The 23,815-nt window shown below is 39.4% G+C and overlaps 1 protein-coding gene across 3 annotated transcripts in view; it reads left to right on the top strand.

Annotated features, from left to right (window-relative positions):
* cfdp1 (craniofacial development protein 1) overlaps positions 1–23,815 on the top strand; it is a 199,086-nt gene that overhangs the window by 38,051 nt on the left and 137,220 nt on the right. For 2 of the 3 annotated variants that reach the window (XM_072547428.1, XM_072547427.1), the window contains exon 5: positions 11,526–11,654. The exons of the other annotated variant lie outside the window; for it this stretch is intronic. In XM_072547428.1, the coding sequence (XP_072403529.1) occupies positions 11,526–11,654 (129 nt within the window). The remainder of the gene's footprint in view (positions 1–11,525; positions 11,655–23,815) is intronic. 3 annotated transcript variants of the gene reach the window in all.

The raw sequence follows: 23,815 nt of genomic DNA, 5'->3' as shown, positions 1-23,815 counted from the left end.
GTTTCCTCCGGCATTTATAGTGGCCTGTCTCTGCCGCTTCCGGTTGTCAGTTCCAGCTGTCCACTGTAGTGGCCGGTATATTGGGTCCAGGTCGATGTGTTTGTTGATAGAATATGTGGATGAGTGCCATGCCTCTAGGAATTCCCTGGCTGTTCTCTGTTTGGCTTGCCCTATAATGGTAGTGTTGTCCCAATCGAATTCATGTTGCTTGTCATCTGCGTGTGTGGCTACTAAGGATAGCTGGTCGTGTCGTTTCGTGGCTAGTTGGTGTTCATGGATATGGATAATTAGCTGTCTACCCAAAGTGCACAAACCAGACATCCCACTCAGACCCATAGTATCACTACCAAGGACACCATCACACAAACTGGCTAAAGAACTACAGCAGAAACTGAAACACCTGATCAGCGGATCCAGACAATCTGTACAATCAACACAGGAACTCTTGGACATCATCAGAAATATACACATAGACAAGGAAGAAACTATGGTCTCATTCAATGTAACGGCACTGTTCACCTCTATTGACAAAACCCTAGCCAGAGAAACAATAGCCAACCTGCTGGACAGACATAATAGACAACAAGATGTTGAACCTATCAACAAAGACGGCATACTTAAACTACTGGACTTGTGCCTCACAACACACTTCACATTCAACAACCAGATATACGAACAAATCAACGGAACACCCATGGGCTCACCCATCTCTGGACTCCTAGCAGAAGCAATGCAAACGTTAGAACAAACTGTCTTACATCAAATTCAACCCAAACTCTGGGTCAGATATATTGATGACACCTTTGTAATAATTAAAAACACAGAAATAGAGAACACACACCAGATCATCAACGCCACACTCACAGGAATCCGATTCACTAGAGAAGAAGAAAAGGACAACCAACTCCCATTCCTAGACGTAATGGTACAGAGAACACCTAATGGAGAATTCACCACAAAGGTCACACACACAGACCAAGTCCTAACCTATGAAAGCAACCACCCCAACACACCCAAACGAAGTTGCATCAAGACACTATTCAAAAGGGCCACAACACACTGCAGCACACCAGAACTGCAAAAAGAGGAAGAGGAACACCTATACAAGGTATTCGCCAAAATCGGATTACCCTCGCAATTTCATCAACAGATGCCTAAGAGAAAGACAACGGAACGAGGACATGCCGCAACCCAAAGGACTAGCCACACTACTATACATCAGGAGCATTTCAGAACTGACAGCCAGACTATTGCGACCACTAGGACTAATAATAGTACACAAACCAACAGCCACTCTCCGACAACAACTCACCAGAACGAAGGACCCAACATGAGCAAAACCAATGTAGTGTACAAAATCCTATGCAAGGACTGCACAAAACACTACATAGGACAAACAGGAAGACAGCTAATGATCCGCATCCATGAACACCAACTAGCCACAAAACGACACGACCAGCTATCCTTAGTAGCCACACCCGCAGATGACAAGCAACATGAATTCGACTGGGACAACACTACTATTATAGGACAAGCCAAACAGAGAACAGCCAGGGAATTCCTAGAGGCATGGCACTCATCCACAGATTCAATCAACATACACATCGACCTGGACCCAATATACCGGCCACTACAACGGACAGCTGGAACTGACAACCGGAAGCGGCAGAGACAGGCCATTATAAACGCCGGAGGAAACATCAAAGAAGCACTTCACAGGAGGCCTCCATGCACTGAGGATGCCACCTAGACAGGGGACGAAACGTTTGCAAGACAAATTCCCAGCACGGTGAACAGAATCACAACAACTTACAAACAGATCCCACCACCAGAGATATATTTCCCTCCCCACCCCTATCCGCTTTCCGTAAAGACAATTTCCTCTGTGACTTCCCTTGTCAGGTTCATGCCCCACCCACCCTCCTCTCCCAGTACCTTCCCTTTCCACTGCAGGAATCGCAAAACCTCCGCCCACACCTTCCCCCTCACCTCTGTCCAAAGTCCCAAAGGAGCTTTCCACATTCATCAGAGTTTAACCTGCATTTCTATACATGTCATTTACTGTATCCGTTGTTCCCATTGCAGTCTCCTTGACATTGTGGAGACATGACGCCTATTTGCAGAGTGCTTCAGAGAACATCTCCGGGACACCCGCGCCAACCAACCCCAACGCCACGTGGCCGAATACTTTAACTCCCCCTCCCATTCTGCCAAGGACATGCAAGTCCTGATCCTCCTCCATCACCAATCCCTTACCACCTGATGCCTGGAGGAAGAAAGCCTCATCTTCTGCCTCAGGACCCTCCAACTATACTGCATCAATGTAGATTTCACTAGTTTCCTCATTTCTCCTCTCCCCACCTTATCCCAGTTATAACCTTCCAACTCAGCACCGCCCTAATGACCTGTCCTACCTGTCCATCTTTCTTCCCACTTATCCACTCCACCCTCCTCTCTGACCTATCACCTTTACCCTCACCTCCATCCACCTATCATATTCTCAGCTACCTTCCCCCCCCAGCCACAACCTCCCCCTCCCATTTAGCTCTGCACCCCCTCGGCTCACAGCATCATTCCTGATGAAGGGCTTTTGTTTGAAATGTTGATTTTCCTGCTCCTTGGATGCTGTCTGATCTGCTGTGCTTTTCCAGCACCACACTCTCGACTATAATCTCCAGCATCTGCAGTCCTCACTTTTGCCGATTTAGATAATGGTCAGTCTGGGAGAATGAATAGCTGCTAACAATTTGGGACAAAGGGTTTCAAGCCCTAAAATTTTTGAACTCAATATTGAGTACAGAAGGCTGTGGAGTTCCGAAGTAGAGAATGAGGTGCTGTCCTTCCCGTTTGCACTGAGCTGTAGCTAGCCTGAGACAGATGTTGGCCAGAGAACCAGTGGTGTATTGAAGTGGCAGGCAAGTGAAAGCTCACATTCTTTTTTGCAGACAGAATGTAGGTGTTCTGTGAAGTGGTCACCCAGTCTACTTGATTATACTTGATTCTATCTCACCACACCTGTCTTTGCTCTTCCACTACCTGTTTTCAGACACTTTTTGCCTGGTAATATTTGGTGAGCTCAGAAGCTGGTGCACCATTAGCAGAAAATCTTACCTGTTGTGTTTTAAATTGTTTCCAGTTCCTAAATGTCACAGCCTTTCTCTCCTATGTCTTTGCCTGCGCATGTTTACTGCTTGTACCTGTTGTGTAATGTACAATCTGAGACAACTATACAAACTAATATCTGAAACGCTGACGTTGATCAGCATCACAAATGAGGCATTGTTCCAAAAGGCAGTTATGGTGCAGACCTGAGAGCATGATGGCTTTCACAAAGCCCTTAAATAAGGCATAAAATGTTTGATTGGCATGTTATGAAATGCTGTTGTGGTTCCCTTGTGAATATTGAAATTATAGCACTTCCCTTGGGGCCAGGGTTGGGGATGTTAGCGTTCACTTATTGAATCATTGATTAATCCAGAGATCTCTGAACACTGGGTTAGGTTTCTTGGTTCATAAATAATGTAATAACTTCATATGGCACTGACAGTTCCCATGAAAACCATCAGAACCAGCTAATGCAATGAAAGATAGAATGAAGTCAATAAGCCTTCTCGAGTTGAAGGTATGTCTAGTCAATTTGTCTAATTTTTGCTTTTTTGACAAAATGTGTATCTTCATCATTGCAAACCATTGAGATTGAATGTGTACTGCATACATATTTCAAATTGGTAAAAAATCAAAAGTCAAAAATCAATGGTGCGTGTATTATTTTGATATGTTCAATAAAATAAATCAGAACTAAGTACTACCATAAAGTGTGCACTGCACTTATTGGGTAAAACAAGCATGCATTATTTGAAATTACTGTTTCAGAAAAGATATCAATGAGTGGGAATCTTGAAACAAGCACTCTGCATGTTTTTAAAAAGTGGCTGAATGCATTTAAGTGGTTTTAGCACCATTTATTTAAGTATTCTCTCTCCATGGATACTGTTCACCATCTTACTCATTAAATATTGTAATATTTTCAAAACTTTTAATCCATCTAGTGCAGATGCTTTTCTTCGTTTGGTAGGCAGCTCTGTTCCATTTAGTCGTATGCTGAGGAACGGTTGTACAAATTATTTCCCTAGAGTGTATTAAACACTCTCATGTGAGGAATTTTTAAAAAAATTAATGTTTGAAAACACTGTTCTTATTGTACTTTTTTTGGTTTGTGGCATGCTGTCTACGAAGTGTATTAACCTCAATATTTAAACTTCAGAGGACTGTAATGTTTGAACTATTGCCCAATTGCATCATTCTTTTCAGACTACTGCCTTTAAGGTATAGGAATTTTTGTTGAGGCCAATAATGCTAATATTACACTTCATTGCAGGGTTGACTGATGATATTTTCAGTATTGTAGTCTGATGACTACTACACCCGGGAGGTTATTCTGGTAACAGGAGAGCCAATATTGCTTTGAGTTCTTTGTAAAACAAAAAAAATTCTCATCCTTTGTATATAACTGAGGGTTACTTTCACCTTCCAGTTAATAAGCAAAACACATTATGGACAATTTCTGACATACTGAAAACAAAAAGAAAACTACTCTGTACGTAAACATCTATGGGTAAAATTTATTTTGTCAATGCAGTGCAATGCTGCTATTATCCGAAAGATGTATATGTCATGATGTAAATAGAAAGTCTCCCTTGTTTCTTAAATGTATTTGAGTCCCTAGCATGTGGATCTTTCCCTAGCAGGGTTCACTAAATTTAGTTATACATCTGGATAACTTCGGTACTCCAAGTGCATTGCAGCTTGTGATACCTGAGAATAGATCTTGATAGTGAGGGATTCTCCATTACAGTTTATTTGGAAAATAAAATAGAATTGGCAATTTCCTTTCTTTCTGTGTTTTGGGAGAGAGGAACACGCCACTGGAGATTATGTATATAAATAAATGATTTGAGGTACTGGTTTGTGTGTATGTGTATGTGTGTTAGAGAGGAAATGGAGGGGGAGTGAAAAACTGGGAATGTGAAAGTGTGCAAGAGACTAGAATACCAGTGAATGTTGAGACAGAGTGCAGCACGAGAAAGCATGAAATGGGGGAGTTTGAGAGAGGAGTGGAGAAAAAATAGAGGAAGAAGAAATATGGATGAAAGTAATTGCAGTTTGAATTAATTGAGGCCAGCTGTTTTATTTTCTTTGTATTTTATGTAAGTGCATACCAGACCACTACTCATTCTATTGGACTGAATTCAGGAAATAATTAGTGAATGTCTGATCACCTACATAGTACCACATTTGATCATAAATGTGGAGCTTGCAGGGGAAAATAGTGGAAACTGATAGTTTATATTTTCATGTCTTATTTCATTTAGGTTCTGATTAATCATGGCGATGTTATGAAATTTAATTTGGTTTTCAAACCATGTATTTTCAATTCCTTTTGTATTCAAGGTAATTTTTATTGTGAATGGGAAAGAGAGATAATTGGATTGTACTTGGGCTTCTCCTGTCCATAATTACAAGTATGTTAAATTTTTTGTTTGGTTCCCTTTTGAAATACGCTGCAGTGTCATTCACCCAAGCCTTTATTTATAAAGTCTAAGTTTTAAAAGACCCACACCAAACTCTCTTTTGGATTTAATCAAAATTAGAGTTTTTATGCAATCAAATCAGATTGTCAAAACATACATGCGTGCATGCACATGGAATAAACAAAAGAAGGAAATGCAAGGTGTAAATTCTTCAGCTGAAATTGCCAAATTGCTTTTCGAGTTATTGAAAGCACAGAAGGTGATGTTAGTCTGTAAAATTTGTCCACTTTTTAGGCAAATGCAAGTTTTTTTCAAGACCTACAGCTTTTGAAGGAGATTTAAAATGAGGCAAACTTAGCTAAGTCTGGAATCTGGATTGTGACTTCACTAATTAGATTCTTGGACTATGATGTTAACAGTAGACTAGCATTTTACCAGGCTGATGCAAGGATTCAGAAATGTGTAATCAAAGCTTTTCCAAGACCAAGGTAGCTTTGGTCATATAATGGGTTCATTAAGGAATCCACTTCAATTTAACAATTGGTTTCTATCCATTTGGGTAGGGGTGAAGTATTCACTTTGGGAGATAACCGAGAGTACTAGGACCTCCACAGATATAATGAGGTTAAACTTTAATGTTCCTGATCAAAACTGTTCATGGTGTGAAATAGTTGGTGGATCATTAGTGCATTTGCAGCATAATAAGTTCAAATGGCATTTTTTTTCCATTCTCAATTCTTGGTTTGGAGATGCAATACCCACCATTCTTTTCTGTTGTTTTAACTGTAATGTCCACACAGTCGAGGGTAGAAGAGATTCCAGGAGAATGAGGTCTTAGCTTTGTTTTTAATGCACAAATCTTCTGATTTGTAGCACCATCTTTAATTCAGTAAAGCCCATTTTTGAATGAATCAAGTGCAATCTATGATCTTTCATCTATTGTCAATGTGACATTCTATAAAAACATACTTGTTTCTAAGTAAAATGTTATATCTTATAGTAAATGATGCATAATATTAAAGTCAAGTTATGAATTTTCAAAATTTCAGTCATGGAATTCAACAATGTTGTTCCACTGTCATTCCCAATTGCTATTGCGTTTTCCTGTGTTATGAGCTTTGAAAATCTGGGCACAGCTCTTGAATCTTATTGTAGATTCTTTTTAGGCTGTAGCACCCTAGAACTTCCACAGAAGAGCTGGGCTTGACTTTGGATAGCTTCTGGATGAAACACTTTGACATGCTTGAAATCAAAATTTTTTTAAAAATTTTATCTTCTCTTTACTATGTGTCAAAATTTGAACTGATTACTTCATAACTATACTCGAATTAAAATTTAAAAAAATAAAAATTTTGACAGTTTCTGTTCACATGTTACGTGAACATGTTCTGTTAACGTGCGGCCTAGAGAATATTCTGGGTCTTGTCTGTAGAGGGCTGAAGTGCTATTTGTTTATTTTTAGTCTCTGTTGAATGTTCTATGTTCTACACTTCCAATGTTGTTCAGTCATTCATTGATATTTCTCCTGTTATGACAGATTAAATGTTCTTGCTTATTGTGACTATAGTGATTTGTATTAGGAAAGCTTCAGTCTGTTCAGTATGTTACACAACCTTTGGACATCATTTAATGCTTTACTTCCAATTAAATACTTCTTTGAAGTATAGTTGATGTTATAAATAGGAAATGGAGCAACAATTTTACTAACAGTCCCCTCCAACAAACTGCAATGCAACAGTCAAAAAATTGGTTGAGGTATAAATGTTGGGCTATGACTCTGGTGAATAATTCCCTTGCTTCTCTTTGAAAGGTACCATGCGATTCTTTGCATCCAAACAACAAACATTTATTTGGCTTAAAGTCTCATCTCAAAGACAAAATGCCCAATAGTGTAGCGGTAATGCAGTAGAATGTCCATCTTGATTTTTCTGTACTAGTCCAGTGAGAGCGAGGTGAGGTTGCTGCCAGCTGAATTACAGGTGACACAAAGAATGGGATTGACTGTTCACTCTGTAGGAACTTTCACCCTATTCTTTTTCTGTTGCTGAAATTCTGGGGTAATCCACAACTTTATTGCTGCCTCCCCATAGCCATGTATGTTTCTCTGCTTTCAATAATGATCTAATTTTCTGTTAAAACGTGTAATGTTCTGTGCCCCAACCAACTAATGATATGTGAAAGAGGAATTCGAATTTAGAATCCCTACAGTATGGAAACAGGCCATTTGGCCCAACAAGTCCACACCGACCCTCTGAAGAGTATCCCACCCAGACCCATTCCCCTACACCTATTACTCTACATTTCCCCTAAATAATGCACCAAGCCTACACATCCCTGATCACTATGGTCAATTTAGCATTGGCAATTCACCTAACCAGCGCATCTTCAGACTGTGGGTAGAAATCGGAGCACCCGGAGAAAACCCACACAGACGTGGGGAGAATGTGCAAACTCCATACAGACAGTCGCCCAGGGTTGGAATTGAACCTGGGTACCTTGCACTATGAGGCAGCAGTACTAACCACTGAGCCACTGTGCCTCCCCAGATAAATTTAATTGAAATATTTCATTGTTAGTATCTTGTCCTTTACCCTTTACAGTATATGCTTATCAGAATAGTAGAAACAGTATAATCAATTTGTGTAATCATGGATTTCCTGTTGTATTCATTTCAAAATGCAAACTTTTGGTATTATGCACCTGAAGAGGCATTCATTGTGAATACTTTGTCATTTCTTTTTGTGCATTTTTTGGTCTCCAGTTCTTTCAATTTTCTCTTCCAAAATCTTTGCTTTTCATTGGCTGTTTGTTCTTCCTTCGTTATCTTCATTGCTTCTTGGTCTGTCTGCAAATTATTTCCCGTAGCAGAAGAATGGGGTGGACTGAAGCCTTTGACCAGTTTGAATGCCAGTAAGAGCAGCAGTCTGTATAAACAATATAGCATATTTTTTAAAAAAGGAATAAAATCCTGAACGTCTTTAAAGTGATTTTAATTGCAGTAATAGACATAAGATCCTGCCAGGATTGTAATTTGAGGATAGGCAAGCTTGACTGAAGCACTTGACCTACAGTTTTTAGTCTTTCAATCAATCTGTCTTTCCTCAAATACAATTCTGACAGCATTTAGAGTGCAGTCTGGAGATTGATCACCATACTGTGACCCTCACTGAAAGATGAGTCTGTGTGGGCATTGTTTGGGGATTTTTTTTGCTGGTATTCCTGCTTTGTGCATTATTACTTAATTATTATGTTTCTTTTTTTAAAACTCCTTATATTAATTTTGCTTCAATCTTCTTAATCCTTCTGAAAGAATATTGGGACATAAACTATGGATGGGGTCAACTTGAACTGCAAGTTATTCATCTTGAATTTTGATAATCCAGCAAAAGATCTTGTATTAAATACATGAGGCAGTCATGAGGAAAACATGAAAATCAATTAAGTTTACGAAATGTAAAGATTTTTGGAAGGAGGAATTGAACTGTACAGTGATATTTTAAAATCCATTTGCTTCATTCTGATTCATTCCAAAGGAGTACCATTAATGGTGTTGACATTTAAAGGTCAAATAAAATGGTTTACAAAATTCATTTGATAATAGACACGACCCGATGCCATCCATTGCCTACTTCTAAATAGCCGAATGATGTACTTTGCTTACCATCTGTACCTTTTGTTAACTTGTTGTGATTTGTGTCCTGAACAACAAGTGAAAAGCCACTATGACTAAATGTAATTTCATATATGAAACAGTACCACAGAGGCTGGTATCCTGTCACCAAGTCACCCTTCATTTATACATTGCCACTGACCCAGTTTTTTCAGAGCTAGCTCTGAGCAAACAGAACTTTTGACACTCTTGTTGATATCTGTCAGCCAGGTCTCCCGACTGGGCCAGACTAACAGCCTCAATTGGCGAACTCATTTTATAATACCTACTTTGCTGACCTCATTACAGTCCCTGTAAGAGGAACCTTGTGCTCTAAATTAAAGTTTAACTTTTACAATCTCTCTGTTGTGGTAATGCTTTCTCTGTCCCTTAAGTGCATACTTAATTTTCGAGGAGCTATGCTTGACTCCTTTTTGCCTTTTAAAAAGATTTAACCTCATCCCTGAACTGACTGATTACCACCATAAGGGCCATATGAAAGAGTTCCAGCCAAAGCTAAAGCTAGTTTCATCTTCCAGCTTTGTATAAATCCTCATGAATTTGGTGCCTTCAATCTGAAAGTGAGCTCACCACTACCCCCTCACATATCCTGTTTAACGCATGTTCAGCTGGCTGGAGGTGATTTTGTAGTGGAGTTCCCCAGGGATGGTTTTGGCGGGCCTCTGCTTTTTCTTGCTGTACAGGACACCATTTCAAAATTTGCAGACCTTACACAACTTGGAAGCATTGTGAACTCTGAGAAAGACAGTATAGAACTTCAAGAAGATGCTATCAAGTTGGTGTAATGAGTGGACAGGTGGCAGGTTTCATTCAGTGTGGTGAAATGTCAAGTGATTTGTTTTGTCAGGCAGTACATGGAGACAGTATAAACTAAAGGCTAACAACTGTAGAGGGGATGTAAGAACAGAGGATCCTGGTGTCTATATGGAAAAATCATTACAAGTGGTAGAACAGATTGACAGCACATTGATGAAGCAATCAGTATCTTTGCCTTTATTAACAAGGGTTATAGAGTAGAAGCACAAGGAGGTTATGTTGAGCTTGTGTATGATTCCAATTCAGCCTTGGTTGGCATATTGCATTTAATTGTGGGTGCCACACTTTAAAAAGGATGTGAAAGTATTGGAGAGAATGCAGAAGAGATTTTGAAGTGTGGTTCTAGTGTTGAGGAATTCAGTTAGAAAATTTATGGGGGAAAAAACCTATTTTTTAGAAAAGAGATGGAAGAGAAGATCTGAATAAGATGTTCAAAGTTGTAGGTTCATGAACACATTAAGAACAGGACTCAGATTTAAGACCATTGACAGAAGAAACAAAAATGGTAGGAGAAACCTTTTGCACACAGCAAATAATTAGAGTTTCTTGAATGCTTTGTTGGAAAGTTTGGAGGTAAATTTCATTGAAGCATTTAGGAGGGTGTTAGATGCTAATGTGAAAAGGAGCAGTGTGTAGGATCATGGGAAGAATATAAAATGGCACAAATGGCACGAAGTACTCATTTGGAGACCTGGTGTAGACAGGATAGGTTGAATGGCCTTTTCCTGTTCTATAATAATTTTATAGAACTGACATTGCAGTGTAAGGATGCTGTTTGTTCACAGTTGAAATATTAAGTTTGAATCTAACTCAGATGTATGTGATGAATACTAATCTTTAATTTGACCATTGAGGATCCAAAATGGAATCTGAGGTAGTTTTAATCCAGATGTTTAAATAGTTGCATAATTTAGCACTAAAGGATTACTTGCTCAGAGGCACAGGCAAAGCTGTACAGGAGGAAGTCAATAATAATGAGGTGTGTCTGTGTCTCTGTAGTTTTCTCTCCCTTTCCGTGCGTATCTGTCATGCTTTCTCTGTGTCTCTTTTCTCCCCCAACACACACATACAGCCAGGTATGTGTGCATACGCACACACCCCATCCCATTTGAACCTCCAAGTGGATGTAAAAAGATCTTGAGACACAATTGAAAAAAACAGAACAGATTTCTGGAGTGTCATGGTCAACATTCGTTGTTCGAGCAACCTTCCTTTCCAAAAAAAATTGTTGTTTGTCAAAGAAAACTGTTTTCAAATTTGATTCCAGTGTTTCCCAGCATTGCACCAGTATTTAAAAGTATTTAATCGGCTGTCAATATCGTTGAAAGCCTGAGATTCTGAAACGTGTTATATAAATGTAACTTTTAATGTTTTAACCTAGCTTGAGATTGACCTGTATATTTTAAATTTATTTGAGTACTGGAGTCATAATTCTTTACACTGGCTTGAACTGTTTACGTAAGCAAAATAATGGACTTTAGAATCCACTCATAATTTTGTTGTTTTAGAGTTACTAAAGAAGTGGATGCTGCTTCCAAAGAAGCTAAAACCTTTTTGAAAAATCAGAATGCAGTTCAGGAGAAAAGTTCGCCTGCGGCACCAGCAGCTTCAGAAACTGGAACCCCTACAGGTTCAGGGTAAGTACTGATTCGCATGAGTTGCACAGGATTAGAAATTAGCTTCTGCAGATGCAAGTCAAAGTAGATCTTAAATATGAATATATTCTGCAACATATGCTGGTTGTTCAATGACCCACTTCCGTTTTTACAAACTGGAGACCGAGTAACTTATCCATATTTGTGGCCAAATTCAGCCCAGATTCATCTGAGTTTTACTTACTACTCTCATTTCCAAAAACCATTTATGAATGTGCTTTTGTGATGTCAACAGCTGTCTTGAAGTGGGAAAATGTGAGATCTGATCAGGAATTCAAGAATTCTAAGTTACCTTCAGAGAATAGAGCCAATGATCAATATTTGGACAAGCATTGTACTCAATCTGGTTCCAAGTCACTCAGGATTCAACCACTTTGTTTCTCTGATGTCCACATTGGCATAGCTTCCACAGTTTGTTCCTTTTTGAAACCCATGTTAGGAGAGAAAACAACTTTGGAGTGATGGGTCACATAAGTTATTGGTGAAGTTAAATTGATATCAAGTTCCCTGGAGAATTGACGTTTATTGTAAACAGTGCTAGTAAGCATCTGAAGGAAGTCTGATTGATAGTTCTTTTCTGACAGAAATGTGGTGCAAGATTAGTGCTTGATTTAGTCCAAATGGTGTGGAAGAAAATTAATTCATAATCTAAGTAATTGACAAATCCTCTATTGGATTAAGAGTTACTAATTAGATTCTAGCTGTGTAGATAATTGATCTTGCTTCTATTATAGGAAAGAATTAGAAAGGCCTATCATTATTCCCAGGTCAATAAAGCCACACACTCTGAATACATTTGACATTGTGCTCAAATCATTAAAATGTATGCAATGTTCTTCTTACTTCACCATTTTCACCAGTACTGGTATTCTTAATATTTTTGATTTTTTTTTTCTTTTGTCTAGAAATCCTTATTCTGAAATCTTCACATTTAGTTCCTGGATTATAAAATGCTATTTGAATTCATGAGCCACTAGCTTTAATGAAATGGGAGAGTGAGAAAATAAGTTTAAAACACGCTATATTGTAATTTAGGACCATAATTTTTGAGATTTGTTCATCAATGTCATCCATATAAAAATGGCCAAGAAAACAAAATTGTGTGCTCAAGGGTTTTTTTCAACATGTTCTCACTTTCCATTGAATTTTTTGGTCCTTTTCCTTCAAACATGTACGTGTCACTGTGAAACATGCAAGCAACATATTTTTGGAAACTCTGCCAATTCTCAGGGACATTTTGTTTTATTTTTAGTCACTGATTTCCAAAGATACAATTAGTCAATCTGGATTCAGCAAGGCTCGGGGTAATAGGTGACTGTAATCTCATTATAAAGAAAATGCTGTTTCTTTTTATCTCTTGCATATGTAAGAACAAATTTGCCAGGTGCTGACAGGGCAACAGAGGAGTAATGGTGCAGTATTTCAATCTTTAGATAATAGTAAAATCTGGATCCTAATTAAGAATCAGACCAGCCAGTTTAGATTTTGTAGGTCCTTAAAAATATCAATTTGTATTAAGCAGCAGCTTAATACAATGCTAAGAGGTCTCTTGCTTCACTGCTGCTGGTTAGTATTATTTTGAACAAATGCACCAAGGCAAGTAGCAAGTTTAAGTTTTGTTAATTAAATAAATCCAAAAAGGAACCTGGTACCAGCAGTGCTTCTTCTGTTTGTTCTTTCATGGGACGTGTTACATTTGTTTTGCTTCAAAAGCTGATAGTGAGCCACTTTCTTGAATTGTTGCAGTCCCTGGTGTATAGGCTGACTCAATGTACTATTATGAAGCAGGTTCCAGGAACCTAACCCCATGACTGTGAAGAAACGACGATAAAGTTTCAAATCCTTGCTATCAATAATCTAGTTGCCATCAACCGGGAACTATGCTGGCTAAGCCACATAAATACTATGTCCACAAGGGCAAGTCAGAGGCTAGAAATTCTGTGGTGTATAACTCATTTCTTGTCTCTCTCTGCTTGTTACCATTTATGAGGCACAAGTTAGAAATGTGATGGACTACTCTCCAATTGCCTGGATGGGTGGTGTTCCCTTTAATTTGCTTTCTGGCTAAGTGGGTCTCTGAGTTCCATGCCCAGCAGCGACCTCCAGGATACTGACACTGATCGCCATACATGGAATCTTAGCACTACAGAATTTAGGTGGCCTGTTGCCAATAACACTCTGTAAGCTTGACACCATCCAAATCAAAGCATCTTGCTGGATTGGCAATCTATCCCCCTCTTTCAACTTTCATTATGCAAGTGGACCTCTACAAGATGCAATGCAGTAACTCATTAAAATCTCCTTTGACAAGAGATTTCATTTCCAAGAATGCTGTAGTCTAGAAAGAGAAGGACAAAATTGCAGGGGAACACCACCACTTGCACGTTTCTCTTCCAGTCATGCACCATTTTAGCTTGGAACAAAATCACTGTCACAGAGTTAAAATCTTGGAATTCCCTCTGGAACAGCACTGTAGGTAACCCTGCACCCCAAAGATTGTCATGGTTCAAGAAGGAAGGTCTGGGCCATTACACAAGGCAATAAATGCTGGCTTACTAACAATTTCTCTGTCACGTTTGCGCAGTCACTATCCTTCTCTTGTTCGCATACTTGCATGCACTTTCTGTCATTCTCACTCGTACTCTCTCGCTCTTGGTCTGATTGCTTCCCAACCCCCAAAACAATCATGGGACTTAACTTTAAAAAATTGAGAATGGTGCATGCCTTGGAGAAGGTAGTGGTATTCCCATGCCTCAGCTACCCTTTGTCTTCTGGGTAGCACAGGTGGTGGCTTTTGAAAAAGGTTTGATGAATTGCTGCAGCTTATTTTGAGATAATGACAGTCTGTGCTAAGCAACAGTGGTGAAGGAAGTGGTTTTTCAGATAGTGAGTGAGCCAGTCATACATGCTATGTTATCCTAGTTGGCATTTGAGCTTCTTGTGTTCTTGGAACTCAACTTATCCAGGCAAATGGAGAGCATTCCATCATATGTTTGACTTTTCCTTGTATATAGATTGTGGAGAAGTTTTGGGAGATGGATGATTTACTTGCCACAGAATTGCTAGTTTCTGGCCTGCTTTTATGGGTGGTTCAGTTTGGTTTCTAGTAGCCCTCAAGATATTGAGGGTGGAGGATTTGATGATGGCATTGTCATTGAATTTCAAGAAGAAATGGTTAGGACCTTTCTTGTTGGCACTGGTCTTTGTTTTGTACTTCTGTGGTGCAAAAATTACTTGAGCAAACCTGAATCTTGTTTAGATCTTGTGTTTGGACACACTGCACATTCATGACTTGTCCAATACTGAAGCAATCATCAGAAAACCTCTACACTTCTGATTTTACGGATAAAGCAGTTGAAAATGTTTGGGCTGAAAACACTATCGTGAAGTACTGTTGGAGTGTTGTTCTGGGACTGAGATGATTGGCCTCCAATGGCCATCATCTTCTGTGTTAGGTTTAGCTCCAACCAGAGTTGAAAAGGGTGATACTGGAAAAGCACAGCAGATCAGGCAGCATCCGAGGAGCAGGAGAGTCGACGTTTCAGGCATAAGCCGTTCATCAGGTTCACCAGGATGTTACCTGGTTTGGAGGGTGCTAGCTATGAAGAGAGGTTGAGTAGAGTAGGATTATTTACATTAGAAGGACGAAGGTTGAGGGGGGACCTGGTTGAAGTCTACGAAATCATGAGAGGTATAGACAGGGTGGATAGCAAGAAGCTTTTTCCCAGAGTGGGGGACTCAGTTATGAGGGGTCACAAGTTCAAGGTGAGAGGGGAAAAGTCTAGGAGAGATATGTGTGGAAAGTTCTTTAAGCTGAGCGTGGTGGGTGCCTGAAATGCATAGCCAGTGGGAGTGGTAGAGGTGGGTATGATAGCGTTATTTAAGGTGTATCTAGACAGATACATGAATGGACGGGGAGCAGAGGGATACAGATCCTTAGAAAATAGGCGACAGGTTTAAATAGAGGATCTGGATCAGCGCAGGCTTGGAGGGAAGGGCCTGTTCCTGATCTGAAATTTTTTTTTGTTCTCTTTGTTCTTGGAAGTGACACATGGAGTGGTCCTGTAAGAATCCAAACCGATCACCAATGACCTCATTATTACTGCGTAAGTGTTGCTTGATAGCACACCAATAGCTCCTTCATCTGAGTGAGAGTAGACTGATTGATTAGGTGGTAACTAATTGTGTTGGACTTGTCCCATTTTTGTGTGTAGGACATAGCTGGGCAATTTTCTACACTGCTGGATAGATACCAGTGTTGTAGTTGTATTGGAATAACTTGGTTAAGGATGCAGTTAATACATGGGCATAGATCTCCAGAACTACTGCTGGGATGTTGTTAGTCCCCAGAGCCTTTCCTGTATCCAGTATCTGTAGTCTTTTTTTTGATATCACATGAAGTGACTTGAATTAGCTAATGACTGGTATCTCTGAACCCTCAGAGGAAGCTGAGGTGGATCATCCACTCACTGCTGCAGTGTTGTCTTTTGAACTAATGTGTTGTTCTCCCCCATTATTGAAACTGCATAATTGCAGATCCTCCTCCACTGCATTGTTTGATTGTCCCTGCCATTTGCAATTGGGTGTCGCAGGACTGCAAAGTTTTGATCTGATCTGTTTGTTGTAGGATCACTTTCAGCTATCTAAATGTTATCCTGCTTAAAATTTGTTGCCGTGCAAGTAATGTTATACTGTAGCTTCACCGGGGTGACTCCTTGTTGTGAGGTATGCCTGCTGTTGCACCTTGCATTGAACTAGGGTTGATTCCTTGCCTTGATGGTGATAGTAGAATGGTGGATTTGCTGATTCATGATTGTTGGTGAATACAGTCCTGCTGCTGTCTTTGCAACCACAATGAATTTTCAGCTCCCAATCATCCCCATAACTTTGGCTAGGCCCTTTTACACAATTACATATGTGTCCACTCCAGCCTCCCAAATGCTTAGTGGCCCTTCATACTCGTGGTCAAAGCCAGTTTTACCATCAGTAATTTGAACCCCTATTCCCTGAGGTCCCACCCTGGTACATGCAGTTTCCCTTATCACAGCGACCATCCCCTCAGAGATCCAGCACAATGAAGCCCATATCCAGATTTTCTCCAGGACTCTATGGTCTGCTCCTGAATGTTCATGATGAAAGCACCATGACTGACTTGGCATGCTAGGCAGAACTGAGGATGGCCCATCTTCTGGACTAATGTCTCAACTGTACTCAGACTTAGCTGTAATCTCCATACTAGCAGTTGATCTGCAAGACTGACTATGGTCTGATTCCAGGCACGTGGATCCCTAGACTTTGTCCAAGTGCCTGACTGACTGTCCATACTGGAAGTGGTTAATTTCCTTGGCTGACTTTGGTTGTGCTGCCTGACTGACTGTAGTCTTCTTTGACCCAACCAAAGACAGTTCAACTTTGAATTTCACCCATTGCACCATTTTCTTGAAGTTCATGCAGTGTATTTGCCACAAACTGCTGGCATAGGCTGCAGATCTGATGTTGACATAACACAGTGCCACACAGTATGTCTGCCCTCTGTGTCTGATTGTTTGACGAACTGTTCAGTGCTTCCTGCCATCACAAGCTGCCTGGTTCTCTCCCATGCTTAAAAAAAACCCATCAACTGTAGAGATTGGCAGCCTGTAGTTGAACGCTGAAGACCTTGTGCACAGAGGAGGCGGTGTGAACTACACAGAGACTGATAGTCTGAAACCCAGTCTCAGGTCATTATGTGTTAACAATGCAATGTGAATCGGGCGGAGGCTGCAAACATCCAAATAAGGTCTAAAGTGAATAAGCCCTAAGAAAGCAAACTAAGAGCCATAGGTATGTGTCCGTGTCTGTGCAAAAGCACTGTGTAGCTGTGTGAAATATGTTTTTTCTTCCTGCGCACAAAGTGACCTGGAAGAAGCTTGCAAGTCATAGGTGTCACTGACATCCAGTGTCAATTGTTAAAGCTTGAAGTGGTGACCGAGTTAATCTGAGGGGAAGTAATCTCCATACTAGCAGTGAGACCACACCTGGAGTACTGTGTACAGTTCTGGTCTCCAAATTTGAGGAAAGACATTCTGGCTATTGAGGGAGTGCAGCGTAGGTTCACGAGGTCAATTCCTGGAATGGCAGGATTGCCTTACACGGAAAGACTGAAGCGACTGGGCTTGTATACCCTTGAGTTTAGAAGACTGAGAGGGGATCTGATTGAAACGTATAGGCTTATGAAAGGATTGGACACTCTGGCAGGAGGGAACATATTTCCGTTGATGGGGGAGTGCCGAACCAGAGGACACAACTTAAAAATACGGGGTAGACCATTTAGGACAGAGATGAGGAGAAACTACTTCACACAGAGAGTGGTGGCTGTGTGGAATGCTCTGCCCCAGAGGGCAGTGGAGGCCCAGTCTCTGGATTCTTTTAAGAAAGAATTGGATAGAGCTCTTAAAGATAGTGGAGTCAAGGGGTATGGAGATAAGGCTGGAACAGGATACTAATTAGGAATGATCAGCCATGATCATATTGAATGGCGGTGCAGGCTCGAAGGGCAGAATGGCCTACTCCTGCATCTATTGTCTATTGTCTATTGTCTATTGTCTATGATGATGCATTGAGGCTGGTGCTTTGCTGATGCTGACTTGCATGGATGAAACATCAAGTAGTATGATGGCCATAGAGGATGCAGGGACATTGCTCTCGATAAGTCATGGCACGATAGACGAGGACAGGCATTCAATGAACTGCAGTTTTCAGGTGCCAATCTGATTTACCTATTGGAGATTCGTACCATCCAGTTCCTCAGTGGAGGAGAGGAGAATTAAAAATGAGATATAAATAAGGCAAGCTTGGGCTTTAATAAGTTGAAATACATGGGAATAAGGTGGTTGCCGATCAAGGGAGAGGTTTTGTATTTGCCGTTTAAGGTTTGAGGGGAAATCGAAAGTTCTTCTTGATGTCAAATCTGACATCCTTCCATTTTTACCCAATTTTGTCACTTTTCTGTCTGTGGTTGTCCCCATACCAGGGTAGGGAAAATTCTTCTGTGGTTTTGAATGTTTTTAAAATTCCTGGGTTAGTTTTCTTAGAATTGAGTTAAAACTTGTAAAGTGACAAATGCTGATCTGAAGCATCCTCTAATAGCATTTATGAGCTTGAAGATGTTTATGTTCCAGATATATTGATGTGTGTTATAGTTTTGTTAAGTGTACTCTATCATTCTGGAATCCCATAGATCCTGATAGTTGTGGTACATTGCTTCTTATTGCATAAAACATTAGCTTTTTCTTAAAACTTCTCTTGCTTTTGCATTAAGCTTGTCAGTTTGTAATTGAAACTAAGGTAAATATAGTGTTTGAATTGCCTGTCGGTCCCAAGTTCCAGTCTCCACAGGTATTATTTGGTCTGGTCATTTCTTGACACTAATTATCCCTCTGCTTGCACCAAAGCACTTCTGCGTCTCAGACAGCTAAAGTGAGATCATTCCTTTAGTTGTAATTATGTTTTCAGGCTGTCAGCATAAGCACTTTACTATAAGTGCTTTGCAATGGCTGAAGCAGGGAACTGCTCATGATCTGCTTTGTAATGGTCAAAGCCCTTGCTCTTGAACCTAAGTCCTAAATATTCAGTTTGAAAATTTTTGAAACGAATAATAATAAAGAGGAAAGCACTTGTAACAGTTCCCTTTCATGGCTTCAAGAAATCCCAATAAAAGACTTCTGTTGTAATGTGGAGAAATGTTTTTGCACATCTGATTGAAGTGCTTAAATCACGAGAGGACTGGGCAGAGTACACAGAGAGAAAATGTTCTGCTTGTGAAATGATCAAGAATGAGGGGCAATAGATTTAAATTAAATAGTAATGGAAACAATCTAATGAGTGGTTTAGGGCTGGAAAACATTGCCGTGTGGGTGATGGGGCAGGTTTAATCGAGACATTCAAAAAGGATGATGTACACTTAATGGGGAGAAAGCAAGAGAATGACTCTGAAGTGAGATGCTTGTTCAGAGAGCTGGTACAAACGCAGTTGACCAAATGGCCTCCTGCACTGGAAAAATTATGCAGTTCTGACTTTGTAGTTGATCATGGGGTTGAGAACCTGTTGAAGTGAATGCCTCCCTACCCTAATTTTTTCTTGTCCCCTTGACTTTGTATTTCTGCCTCCAGAAACCTGAACTCTGTAGATTTTGTGCTGAAGTCATGGCAACTTTCTCTGTACCCCCATTTTACAGTTCACAAGTCATAAGACAGTCTTCCAGGGAAACATGCTGTCGAGAAGTTTTAGTTCCAACTGATTGCCCCTTTGAACAACATGTTTTGATCTGAAAACAGGTGATTTTATTTTTAATTGAATGAAAATCACTTGAAATGTGAAAATGCAAAATGAATGAGGTTTGATGTTTGGTTATTTGTAAATCCATAAATTCTGAGTTGCTAAGACTTTATTTGCAGCCCTTGTTCCCTCAGAGCCTTAAATCCAGCTCTGTTCGAACTTGTGCTAAATTAGCGATACACAATAATATAGATAAGAATTTGCCTAGAAAACAGTAGGTAGTCCAGCTGGTCACTCCCAAATCAATTGTTTACTTCTGCAAATGCCTATTCAATTCTCCTTTAAATTTTCCCACACTATCCATCTCCTTTGACTCGGAGTAGTTTTTCCTTCAGATTCACCACTCCCTCTGTGAAGTATATAAATAAACCTATTTATGCATCTCCTCTCATTTGAAGCTTTGATTTATTGTTGCTTGTTTTTCGAGGTTGTAGCAATGTTGAATGTAATATCAATTTAATTATTCGCTTAATCTTATGTGACATCTTTCTCAAGGCACCTTTTCTCTTAAGAGAACCTCATCTTGGATTCTCTTTTAGCAAGTATTATTCTTGTGATAGTTCACCATAATAGTTCATGAGTTCTGTACAAGCTTCACAGGTTACTGTATGTTCATGAACAGTACTCCAAATGAGACCGTATCCAAGCCTTTTATAGATTGAAAGCACAGTGCAGGAGATCCAAAATAAAAACAAAGTGCTGGAGAAACAGGTCAGACAGCATCCGCTGTGGAGTGAGAAACAGCGTTAACATTTTGAATTCAGTATGACTTCTTTAGAAGTGAAGAGTCCTATTCCAAACTTTTGTTTTTATCCCTTGTACAGATTGATTTATCCCTTCTCTCTATCGATCTGATAACTTTTGCTGTTTGTTATTGCACACAGCATTGCCTAAACAGTCAGCTGCTCAAAAACACTTTGCACCCAACCCCAGATAGCACTGAGTTCTGTGAGAGTTTAGAAAATATGCATGTCATTTCATCCTTTTACATGAGCCCTGACAGCTTCATGTTCAATTACCCAGACCCTACGTCCTGGATTGTCATTCTTACCATTCTCCCTCTTTCTGCTCCTTTACAGCACTGCTTAAAAGCTTATCTCTTTCAGAATGCATTTGGTCATGTGCCCTAATATCTCTATCAAATTTTGTTTGTTTGATAATCTTGCCTGTGAAATGCTCTAGGTATCTTCGTACATTAAGGTACTATATAAATGTAAGTTGTTGTGATCCCAGAATATGAAACACTTGGAAGGGCCATGTCCTAGAGATTTACCTTTAGAGACTGATAGACCTGTCCCCAGATTATATGAAGAATGAACAAAGAACAATGAAGATGCCATTAGGAAGGGTTGGAAACCTTAAGTTCTTGTTTTTTATAGAGGAATACTTTCCATGGACATTGTGCCTACAATCCCATTGTGACTATAAACATGTTTTTTCCGGCACCTGCTGTGTCCTGTATGTTTCCTGCAATTATCAGATGAAAAGAGATTTTTTTTTCTGCATATTGAAACTGATGTGTCCTGTTTTACATTGTTAAAAGCAGGGTTGTCAAAGACATAGAAAAACACAAGTGGGGGTGTGTAGAATTTGAATCAAATAAATGCAGTTGATGGAAGATCTACTTTTTATGACTTCTGTTCCTTTACAAATAAACAAAAGAATATAGAAACGCGTGTTTTATTCTTCTTAAAATTAAAGATCTATAAGTATATTGTAAAAACCTGAATTATAGAATAATGTTTGATCATTGAAGGTGATTGGAAAGGCTAATGTTAACCTAAATTTGTGAATCTTGTTGATGACCATGACATTAGCAATCTACACTCCACTGTGCATAAGCAAATATTTCTTCGGAAAGCTTGGCCTGGAAACAAATGCCAAAGTAATTGGCATTAGCCCATCTCGAATGGAAATGCTATCTAAATAATACCACTTTATTGTCTCATTTAACTGGTACTATCCGATTTTATGCAATGCATTGTGTCTGACAACAAAAGGATCTTTTCAGGTAAGTATCCTGCTCTTAGTTGAGTTGAGTATCGTGAAATTTGTGAATGTTGAGAAACAGATCAGTTAATTCAATATATTACTTGCCTAGCAATTTGGCTTCATAACAAGTCACAGCTTTGCAGCATCAATAGACTATCTGGCCTACTGAGCCAACTCTCCTTTGAATACGATTATGGATGACCTGATGTGGCCTTCACTGCCCATTCTCTAACCATTGTAGATCAAAGATCTGTCTACATCAGCCTTAATGCATTCTCTGACCCATTCAATGACTGTGTGGGGAAGATAATTCCAAAAACTAATGACCCTGTGGTAAAGAAAATCCTCATCAACTCCGCCTTAAATGGAAGACCTTCATTTTTAAACTGCCCCTTGATTCTAGATTCCTTTACAAAGAAAAGCAACGTCTCGGCAATTACCTTGTCAACTCCTCTCAGAATCTTGTGTTTCCGTAAGACTATCCTTCATTGTTAATTCAAATGGCTGTAGGTGTAATTTGCTCAACCTTTCCTTGGGGGACAGTAGTTGAATATTTGAAATCAGCCTAGTGAATTTCTCTGAACAGTTCCCAATGCATGTAAATACCTTCTTGAGTGAGGAGACTAAAACTTAGCACTATTCTAGGTACGGTTTCCTCAAAGCCTTGGACTGATGTAGCAAGATGTCACTACTCTCATACACCATTTCCTTTCAATAAATGATTTAATTTGTGTTCCTAAGTACTTGCTGTACATGCATGCCACCTTTTTATGATTTATGTATGAGGGTATTCAGATGCCTCCATACTCTGGCACAAATACAGCCTCTTTTAAACAATCTGTTTTTCTATTCTTGCCGAGGTGCAATCTCATTTTCTTATGTTATGCTTCATGTGCCAGTTTTTGGCATTCACTTAATTTATCTATTTATATCCCTTTACAGATTCTTTGTATCCTGCTCACAGGTTACGTTCCTACTGACCTTTATGGCTGATGATAATTGGTCATTTTATCCAAGTCATAAATTGTAAATTATTGCATCCCTAGCACTGATCCCTGCAACACACTAAGTTAGTTTGCCAACCAAACTTTTCCATTATTCTAACTCTACCAATCAGAGTCACTTGCCAACCAATAAACACTTTTCTTATATAATGTAAAGTACCTGATGTTAATGGGTCTGTCAAAAGTATCAAATCCAGCTTCTCCTTGTGTAACCAATAAATAGCACACAGTTCCACTTTTCTTTTGAATCGTAAAAAGACTAGTACATTCTCTGCAACAGGGTACAGTATTCAAGGTTCCATTTTGAGTTTGTTTCCAAACAAAATATACCTTACTTTTGTTTTGCCAAGGTAGTGTAGAATAGAAATTGTGAACAGATTTTTAAAAAGATTACCCTATCTAAACGTCTGGTTTGCAACATATGGTTGGGAAAAGCAAAGAAGCTTACTTTTTTCCATTTATGTCTTTCAAAAATATTTAATGTTGTATTATCAAAAAAATTATTTTTATGACATTTGAACTGTAACCCTGAATAGGCAGAAAAATGCACTATTCGTTCGCCTTGATAGTCCTTATAATTTAATAATCCTTGATCAACAGGAAATTGAGTTGATCTTTTTGTACTCTTGAAAATAAATGTGTTTTACATTTATTTATTTTGATTAATTTTCAACAAAACCTTTAGGGAGGGTTACTGTCTGAATAAACATGAAGTCGATTGATTTTGTTCCATCTGGAAAGAAAGGACAGATGCTCTGTTTAAATGCTTTTGCAGACATGCTGTGAAGCAAGACGATGGGAAATGTGGCATATTTGTGCACAGCAGTCTT

The sequence above is a fragment of the Chiloscyllium punctatum genome, chromosome 26 (assembly GCF_047496795.1).
Source record: "Chiloscyllium punctatum isolate Juve2018m chromosome 26, sChiPun1.3, whole genome shotgun sequence".
Lineage (NCBI taxonomy): Eukaryota > Metazoa > Chordata > Chondrichthyes > Orectolobiformes > Hemiscylliidae > Chiloscyllium > Chiloscyllium punctatum.
Note: the sequence above shows the minus strand (reverse complement) of the source record. Positions and strands in the feature narration are given on the sequence as shown.